Genomic DNA, 9,380 nt, shown 5'->3' on the forward strand with positions numbered 1-9,380 from the left:
ACATTATTCCAGCTCTCCAACCAATGTCATAAGATCATAAGTGATAGGAGCAGAATTAGGGCATTTGACAATCAAGTCTACTTGACCATTGAATCATGGCTAATCTATCGTTTCCTCTTAACCCCATTCTCTTGCCTTCTCCCCATAACTCCTGACACCCGTACTAATCAAGAATTTGTCTATCTCAGCCTTAAAAATATCCATTGACTAGGCCTCCACAGCAGTCTGTGGCAATGAATTCCACAGGTTCACCACCCTCTATACATGTCCATATGTAACCCAAACTCCATGAACCCTTTCTGTGCAATATCTTATCAAATGCCTTGAAAAGTCCATATACATGGTTTCCCGCCTTACACTCTCAAAAAATGTACTACATTTTTCCTTTTCCTCTGCTTGATCATGCGATGATTTTTTAAAAATATAAAAGATTAATGCCCTGTTACTACATTTCTGATCGTGGATTCCAGTATTTTGTGGACATGGTCTATTTTCTCTGTTTCTCCCTCTTCCCAATTTTCTCTCTTCTTCCCATCTTAAATAAAGTCCTAGGTTTGCTGCCTTCCAACCTGGTATGAGTCTGTGGAATTATTTGCCAATGAGGGCTGTGGAGGCCAAGTCAGTGGATATTTTTAAGGCAGAGATTTAGAGATTCTTGATTAGTACGGGTGCCAGAGGTTATGGAGAGAAGGGGGTTTGGAGGGTCATGATTGAATGGCGGAGTAGACATGATGAGCCAAATGGCCTAATTCTACTCCCATCACTTATGACCTTATGATCTATCTTTCCCTCTTACCCCCGTTCTCCTACCTTCCCACAACCACTGACACATTAATCCTGGGTATCTTAGAGGCTGTATATGCAGGATATCTTGTAGCTTTATTATCAGCTAGGAAACCTGTGCCATCACCATCAAATCCTGTTCTTTTTTTCAAGGCTATTCTTCATTTGATAATCATTTTAAATTAAAGTAAATGAAAACCGGGAGCCTTGGAGACAATTTAATCTGTTTGGTATAATCTGTTTTAAATTATTCATTCGTTAATATCATAAAATAATGGCTGCTCCATCATTCTCTGTTTTCTTAATTTAACCCAGATCATCCATTTTGATAGACAAAAAAGAAAGTTACCATGTTCACAAATCAGCCTTTGCTTTCTTTTCATTATCTTTGAACCTTTGGAAATAGTACTACTATGGCAAGAGCTACCATCTTTCTTTGTTTTTCTTCAACATATGTGGAGTAGCTTGTGTGGTCCTGAGATCCTGAGAGCGATGCCGTCTGGAGCTATGCTCCTGGTAGGGCCACCCGAGGTCCCTGACAAAGAGCAATCCAACCAAGACCTTAACGGTGGAACAGGCGGAGGACGATGGCTGACTTTAGTGGAGCATCACAACGGATGGGAAGGCAGATGAAGGCTGCAGCAGAAAAGGGTCCCCAGTCATCTTGGATTCCATGCCACCGGAATCTGACCCAGATCTGTCAAGGACCGTGGGGTGGCTGTCTGTGCACCAGTCTCCCCACGTTAAATAAAGTCACGCACAGGCATCCTCCATGAGAGGACAGTCATTCTCGTTTTGAGTGACTACCGATGATGACTAGTTTAGTTTACTCATTGTCACGTGTACCAAAGTACAGTGAAAAGCTTTTTTGTTGCACGCTATCCAGTCAGCGAAAAGACTATATACAAAATTATAATCGAGCCGTCCACAATGTACAGATACAGGATGAGTTTAATTAATGTTTAGTGCAAGATAATGTCCGGTAAAGTCCAATTAAAAAGTTTGAAGATCTCCAATGCTTACCTTACTTTATTGTTATGTGTACCAAGATCCAGTGAAAAGCTTTTGAAGCTGCTAACAGTCAGTGGAAAGATAATGAGGTAGGTGGGCGGTCAAGACAGCTCTCCAGTTGGTGATAGGATTATTCAGTTGCCTGATAACATCTGGGAAGAAACTTTCCCTGAGCCTAGAGGTGTGCGTTTTGGAACTTCTGTTCCTCTTGCCTGATGGGAGAGGGGAGAAGAGGAGGTAACGGGGATGAGACTAGTCCTTGATTATGCTGGCGGCCTTGCCTTGCCTTGCCTTGCCGAGGCAGTGTGAGGTGTAGATGGAGTCAATGGAAGGGAGGTTGGTTTGTGTGATGGTCTGGGCTGCGTCCACAACCACTGGCTCATCCCACTCAGTTATCATGTTGCCCTTCTGTTGGTGACCATTGCAACGTTCACCTCACCACATGAGCAAATAATTAAACAAACACAAAATCAACATCCGTAACTAAACCATGGCAACTAATTATGCTCCTGCAGTTTGTTAAAAACATTGCCTACATTCAATTCTCCCCCTGGCACTGTTTCTGAAGAAGGTTGCAACAATGGAATGACATACTTCCCTTGAGCATAACTGCTCCGACTGCAACACGAAATGGCAGTGGGAAGAGCAGTAGTACTCTCTGGGTAGTTGCTTTGTCATCCATGGATCCATTGCCAAGTCCCTGGGATGGGGCATTAGGAAGGAATATAGGAATATAGGAATACTTTATGTCACATGTGACTAGGCACAGTGAGATTCTTTGTTTGCATACACAATGTATACAAATAGCAGTTACCTACCGCGCTGACAAAGTTGCAAAGCACGCCAGCTCCCCCTTTTATTCCCCCCCCAACAATTCCCCCACGCCAGGTCGCCATTGTCCTTCCCCTCCCCCCTCATGGGGAGTCCTCCACGTTCTCATCGACCCGCGAAGCATCGCTGCTGCGCAGCTTCACCAACCCCAAGGCACCGCCCGCTGTCACCGCTGAGGCCTCACCTCTGTCGACGCCCCACTTCACGTCGACCCGGGCCCCGGCCATGGTCTCCGTCAGCCGCTTCGCCCGACCCGGGCTTCTACCCGCGTGGCCCCGGCTGGGCCCGGATCCGGGCTTCTATGCGCCGATCCTGGAGGTATCGAGACCTCAGCGCCTCCATAAAGGCCTCCGGCCACGTTCCCAGTCCACAGCCAAGGCCTGCCGGGAAGCATTGATAGCAAAGATAGGCACTAAAATGCTGGAGTAACTCAGCAGAACAGGCAGCATGTCTGGAGAGAAGGAATGGGTGACTTTTCGGGTCGAGACCCTTCTTCAGATTTCCCTTCTGACGTGAGCATTTATAGCAAAATGTCTTTTGAGAATATGGATCGGTGACCTTTTGGGTCAGAACTCTTCTTCAGGCAGGTGTGGGGAAGGGTCCCTACCCGAAACATGGATCTTCCAGAGATGCTGCCTGACCCACTGAGTTATTCCAGCACTTTGTTATACTGTTGTGATACTGTTGTGTAATCTTAATTGTGTTTTTGCAGAGATTAGATTAGATTAGGTTAGAACAAGACAGCACGGGAGATGCTTCCACCGCCACCCCAGACATTGCGTTCCAGGTTGCAACTATCTATGTAAAAACAAATTTTGCCCCGCACATCTCCATTAAACTTTCCATCTCTCTCACCTTATAGCTGTACCCTCTAGTGTACAAGGTTTCCGCCCTGGGGCAAAAAAGGTTCTGTCTGTCTGTCTGGGCGGGTCATGGTGGCGCAGCGGTAGAGTTGCTGTCTTACAGCGAATGCAGCGCCAGACACCCAGGTTCAATCCCGACTGCGGGTGCTGTCTGTACGGAGTTTGTACATCTGCGTGGGTTTTCTCCGAGATCTTCAGTTTCCTCCCACGCTCCAAAGACGTAAGAGTTTGTAGGTTAATTGGCTTGGTAAATGTAAAAATTGTCTCTAGTGGGTGTAGGATAGTGTTAATGTGCGGGGATCGCTGGTCGGCGCGGACCCGGTGGGCCGAAGGGCTTGTTTCCGCGCTGTATCTCTAAACTAAACTTGTTATTTGTTATCAGAGTGTGCAGGAAGGAACTGCAGATGTTGGTTTAAAACGAAGATAGACAGAAAAGGCTGAAGTAACTCAGCAGGTCAGGCTACATCTTTGGAGAAAAGGAATATGTGACCTTTCAGGTCGAGACCCTTCTTCAGTCACTTAGAAATGTCACCTCTTCCTTCTCTCCCGAGATGCTGCCTGACCCGCTGAGTTACTCCAGTTTTTATGTCAATCTATACTGCAGTATTGCACTGAAATTGCAGTATTTTTAACATGGGTAAGCTAAAGCAGTCTATTCCACACGGAGGTAAGATTCATTTTCAAGTGGCTTTACAAGAGTTAAGAAATACAGGTCCACCTCCGATTTTCCGGCACCTTTGGTTACGGAGCCTTGCAGGATCAAATTATCAGAGATTTGATATCAGTCAAAAGTTGGACTCCATTCGCAAACCATCTGTGTTTCTATTCCATAATCTATTTGTAGTAAGATCTGTGACGCTCAGAAGTGGGGAAGGTGACATTTCTGTAATCTTTCCCATAGAGTCACAGAAGAAGCAGCTGGAAGAAAATTCGGAGTCTGCACATGAAGAATCGATATCGGAGAATGCAGAAACGTCCACAGAGGAACCAGTCGAAGGGGGGCCCGACATCGATGCAGACGGGGAAGAGATGACTGATGGAATTGAAGAAGATTATGATGAGGTTGGCAGCAATGAGATGGTATGATCTGAACGGGCTGACACGTAGTGTGATGTGATTCTTCTTGCAAGACTGCGTGACTAGTTCTAAAAATAAGTCCATTTAATATCCCATTGTTGAGAGCCATGCCTGAATATCTTGAAGCAGAAGGCCCATGTGATTGTCATTGTGTGAATGCGGCATTTGCATTATGATACATGTATTGAACAATATTTTTGATGTGGTCAGATCATTAATATCTCATTAGCCTTTTTTTAATTTAAATTAAATGTCGCCATTCTTTAGGTAGTTTTCAAACAGACTACATTGCTGGAAGCATCAGCAATTCGGTCTTTTGAAAGCTGCACTGAAATTGCAGTATTTTCAACCAGGGTACGGTTCATTTTCTGGTGGTTTTACAATAGTTGAAAGAATACAGGCCCACCACCGATTTTCCAACACCCTTTGTTCCAGAGCCTTGCCACGTAATAATAATTTAACAATACACATCTGACCCACTAATTATCCCCCTTCCCATGTCTCTTACGCACCATGGACTGCTAACTTAAATTAAACAAATGTTACATGTAAATTAAATGTGAATTAAGTGAGTGATGAAATACATAGGCTAAACTAAACTAAACATTGTGTTCTATGAATACCCCACCTACCATAAAAGATAAAGCTGACTTACATTGTATTCTGTCTTTGAGGAAACCTTCCCCTTGTGTTTAGATGATTCATTCAAATGACACACAGTTAGCCCATGATTAACAGATGGAATATAGTTTACAGTTTATGTAGCACGGTGGGGCAGCGGTAGAGTTGCTGCCTTCCAGCGCCAAAGACCCGGGTTCAGTCCCGACTACAGGTGCTGTCTGTACATTCTCCCTGTGACCTACGTGGGTTTTCTCCAGGAGCCCCTGTTTCCACCCACACTCCAAAGAGGGGTACAGGGGTTTGTAGGTTAATTGGCTTCGGTAAAATTGTAAATTGTAATCGGCGTGGACTCGGTGGGCCGAAGGGCCTGCTTCTGTGCTGGATCTCTAAAGTAAACTAAACATTAGTACAGGAAGTATAAATGATGCAGGTTTGTTAGTACAGTATAAATGAGAAAGGTTTATTATTTACTGAACTTACAAAGAATGTTACTGTGGTACCGCTTCTTAATTCTTAACTCTTCCGGGTTGAGCGTACGCCCCACACAGTGAACAGGTCTGGCAGTCGCGAGAATTTCAAGTGCGCTCTCGTAGTTTTTTCTAGATTAAAGGAGGTGCCGGATCATCAGTTGCTGGTAAATCGGTGGTGGACCTGTATATTCTTTTATATTGATTTGGAATGTGTTTCTAATAAAACCAAACGAGCCGTCCAAGGAGACTAGACAGAGGACTGCAATGAATGAGAAACGGAGGGAAATGAAAGTACAGTCCACTTTCCCAGACATTTCAGGTTTTTTAAATCGGATATGGCCACCCTCGGAAGGTGCAATTGAGATGGCATTCGACCAGCTTTCGTCAATTTACCAATTATAGTTTGAAAAGAAGGCAGATTTAACGCACTACCTTTCCAATTGCCGTAAAATACCGTTCCCAGGCTACTACAGGGCTCCGTTCCTGCCAACTGTTTGTAACCCGAATATTTCTCAAGTTAAAAATGTGACTGCCCAGCAATATATTTAATCAAAAACATAGGCCAACCAAGGAAAATAGTTTAGGTGGGACAGTGGTACAGCTTGTATAGCTGCTACCTTACAGTGCCACAGATCCATGTTCGACCTAGACTCGGGTGCTGTCTGTGTGGAGTTTGCACGTTCTCCCTGTGACCATGTGAGGTATCCTCCGGGTGGAGATAGACAAAAATGCTGGAGAAACTCAGCGGGTGCGGCAGCATCTATGTAGCGAAGGAAATAGGCGACGTTTCGGGTCGAGACCCTTCTTCCTCCGGGTGCTTCGGATTCTTCCCACACTCCAAAGACGTACAGGTTTGTAGGTTAATTGGCTTGGTATAGATGTAAATTGTCCCTAGTGTGTGTAGGATAGTGTAAGTATGTGGGGATTGCTGGTCAGTGTGAACTTGGTGGGCCGAAGGGCCTGTTTCCATGCAGTATCTTTAAATTAAATTAAACTAAATCCCGAAGACGTGTGCGTTTGGAGGTTAATTGGCCCATGTGTATAGCGAGAGGATGAGAAAATGGGATAATGCAAACGGGTGATCGATGGTCAGCATGGGCTCGATGGGGCGAAGGGTCTGTTGCCATGCTGAAGCTCTAAACTCAAACTAAGCTAAACGTGACAGAGGATGCCCACAGCAGCTGGGAAATTCAACCTGTGCTGTCCCAAGCCAAGTGTTCATTCAGATGTATGAGCTAAATGTATATCAGGAGTTCTTGATCTGGGAAGGAACCTGTGACTCTTAGACTGGGGATGCCACCAGCATCAATGGGCCATTAATTGGAGCTCTGCGAATGGCAGTCTCCATGCACCAAGCTCCACTTGCCAATGTTCTCCTGTATGCATTGGCTTTATCCACCAATCTTCACTTCACACAGTGTGGCGTTAAAATAAACAGTTGCTATTGCTATACAATAAGTTGCAGCACTTATCCTGGCTTACTCTGTACACTGCAAATATGTGCTGTTTTTTTTAATGTTATTTAATATTCCACATCATTCATCATTTTGAAATTTGTATATATTTAAGGATGATCAATGTATTTCTAAAGAGTAATTAAAACTAATGGCTACTTAATGACATTGCAATGAATGAAAATGGAAATTTTATTTACATACTTCACCTTGCAAATCCTGACTTAAGATGTACATTTGCGCTGTAAAATCTCTGCAGGTAACATTTGTCAGTACACTGAAGGATGAGAGATGAATTAGCATCTGCAGAGATGCAGTCATTATACATCAGGATTTTTAAGAACCAACGCGCTCTGTTTATAAGCACTTACTGTGATAATGTTGAGGAAGGAACTGCAGATGCTGGTTTAAACCGAAGATAGACACAAAATGCTGGAGTAACTCAGCGGGACAGGCAGCATCTCTGGAGAGAAGGAACAGGAATGAAGAAGGGTTTCGATGTGCAACGTCAAGTCTGAAGAAGGGTCTCGACCCGAAAAGTCACCCATTCCTTCTCTCCAGAGATGCTGCCTGTCCCGTTGTTAATAAGATCACAAGTGATAGGAGCAGAATTAGGCCATTCAGCCCATCACATCTACTCTGCCATTCAACCATGGCTGATCTATCTGCCCCTCCTAACCCCACTTTTTTGCCTTCTCCCCATGTCCTCTGACACCTGTACTAATCAGGAATCTATCTATCTCTGTCATAAAAATATCCACTGATTTGGCCTCCATAGATTCACCACCCTCTGACTAAAGAAATTCCTCCTCATCTCCTTCCTAAAAAAACGTCCTTTAATTCTGAGGCTATGACCTCTACTACTAGACTCACTGGTGGAAACATCTCCTCCACATCCACACTATCCAAGCCTTTCACTATTCAATACGTTTAAATGGGTGTCCCCTCATCCTTCGAAGCTCCAGCGAGCACAGGCCCAGTGCCGTCAAACGCTCATCATAAGTTAACCCACTCATTCCTGGGATCATTCTCGTAAAGCTCTCCCGAGCCAGCACACCCTTCCTCAGATATGGTGCCCATGTTACTCCAGCGTTCCGTGTGATGATGTTGTTTGCGTCTTCGGCGTTTTGAAAATGTCATTGTGTCACTTGTGCATAACATTAACACAGTGGAAATGCTGGTCTTTCACATTCAATCAATTGAAAACCCATCCCTGGAGCAGCATTGTGATCATCTTTTATTCAAACCCTTGTCAGTTCACCTGCGCATGTTAATTCATCTCCATCTCACTGCCAGCTTTAATTTTACCTCTGACTCACTACCAGTGATTTCAACAGCATTTCAATTGTTTAAATAACAGAAAATATCCGCAAAAATAATTGTTATACTTTGTAATTGATCCAAATAAAATGGCATTGATGGAACAAAAAATAAATTGGCCAGCCCTATTGTCAATAATCCTTCTCTGTTTTCTTTCTTTCCAATTTATTTATTCTATTGGTTTCAGGGCAAGAATCATGTAGCAATTAGGGAGGATACACGATAACTGTTTCATTTGATAAGGTTGCATTTCTAATTGATATAAATTCAAATAACTGCCTTAGCAACACTGAAAACATCAGACACGTGAAGTCAACATGATCAATAGATTTTCGGTTTTTGTAACGAAACATTTTCAGCTTTCAATCACTTTTCTTTAATTTTTCAACCATTACTCAATCTTTAAAGTCTGGGTAAAATGCTACACATGAGATGAACTATAAGGGGAGCCGCGGTGGTAGTGTTGCTGCCTTACAGTGCCAGAGACACAGGTTCGATCATGACTACGGGTACTGTCAGTAACGAGTTTGTACATTCTCCCTGTGACTGCGTGGGTTTCCTCCTGGTGCTCCTGATCCCTTCCGCACTCCAAAGACGTACAGGTTTGCAGGTTAGTTGGTTAAGTAAAATTATAAATTGTCCTTAGCATGTAGGATAGTGCTGGCGTACTGGGTGATTGCTGGTCAGCGCGGACTCAGTGGGCCGAAGGGCTTGTTTCAATGCTGTATCTTCAAAGTCTATACTTTCAATTCAGTTATTTTGTAACGGACAATATACGTAAACTTCTTTAGAAAAAAATGGCATGAGTATGTTGAACAATGTTTCATCAACTCACAACCTTGCATTATCAAATATCTTATTAACATAATGTTAAAATCCGATTTCCTCACATATTAAGTGAAAAAATCCAGGTTGACACCATCCGCACGGCAGAATGGTTTAATTTTTAA

At 43.7% G+C, this 9,380-nt stretch overlaps 1 protein-coding gene across 2 annotated transcripts in view; it reads left to right on the forward strand.

Moving 5' to 3' along the window:
- Positions 1-8,890, forward strand: part of LOC129696145 (RNA-binding Raly-like protein) — a 772,459-nt gene extending 763,569 nt beyond the window's left edge. The window contains exon 8 of one of the 2 annotated variants that reach the window (XM_055633661.1): positions 4,390-8,890. In XM_055633661.1, coding sequence (XP_055489636.1) covers positions 4,390-4,574 — 185 coding nt within the window. In that variant the 3' untranslated portion in view covers positions 4,575-8,890. The remainder of the gene's footprint in view (positions 1-4,389) is intronic. The other variant, XM_055633662.1, reaches the window with a different exon arrangement.
- Positions 8,891-9,380: the final 490 nt, after the last annotated feature.

This window comes from Leucoraja erinacea, chromosome 4 (genome assembly GCF_028641065.1).
Source record: "Leucoraja erinacea ecotype New England chromosome 4, Leri_hhj_1, whole genome shotgun sequence".
NCBI classification, from domain to species: Eukaryota; Metazoa; Chordata; class Chondrichthyes; order Rajiformes; family Rajidae; genus Leucoraja; species Leucoraja erinaceus.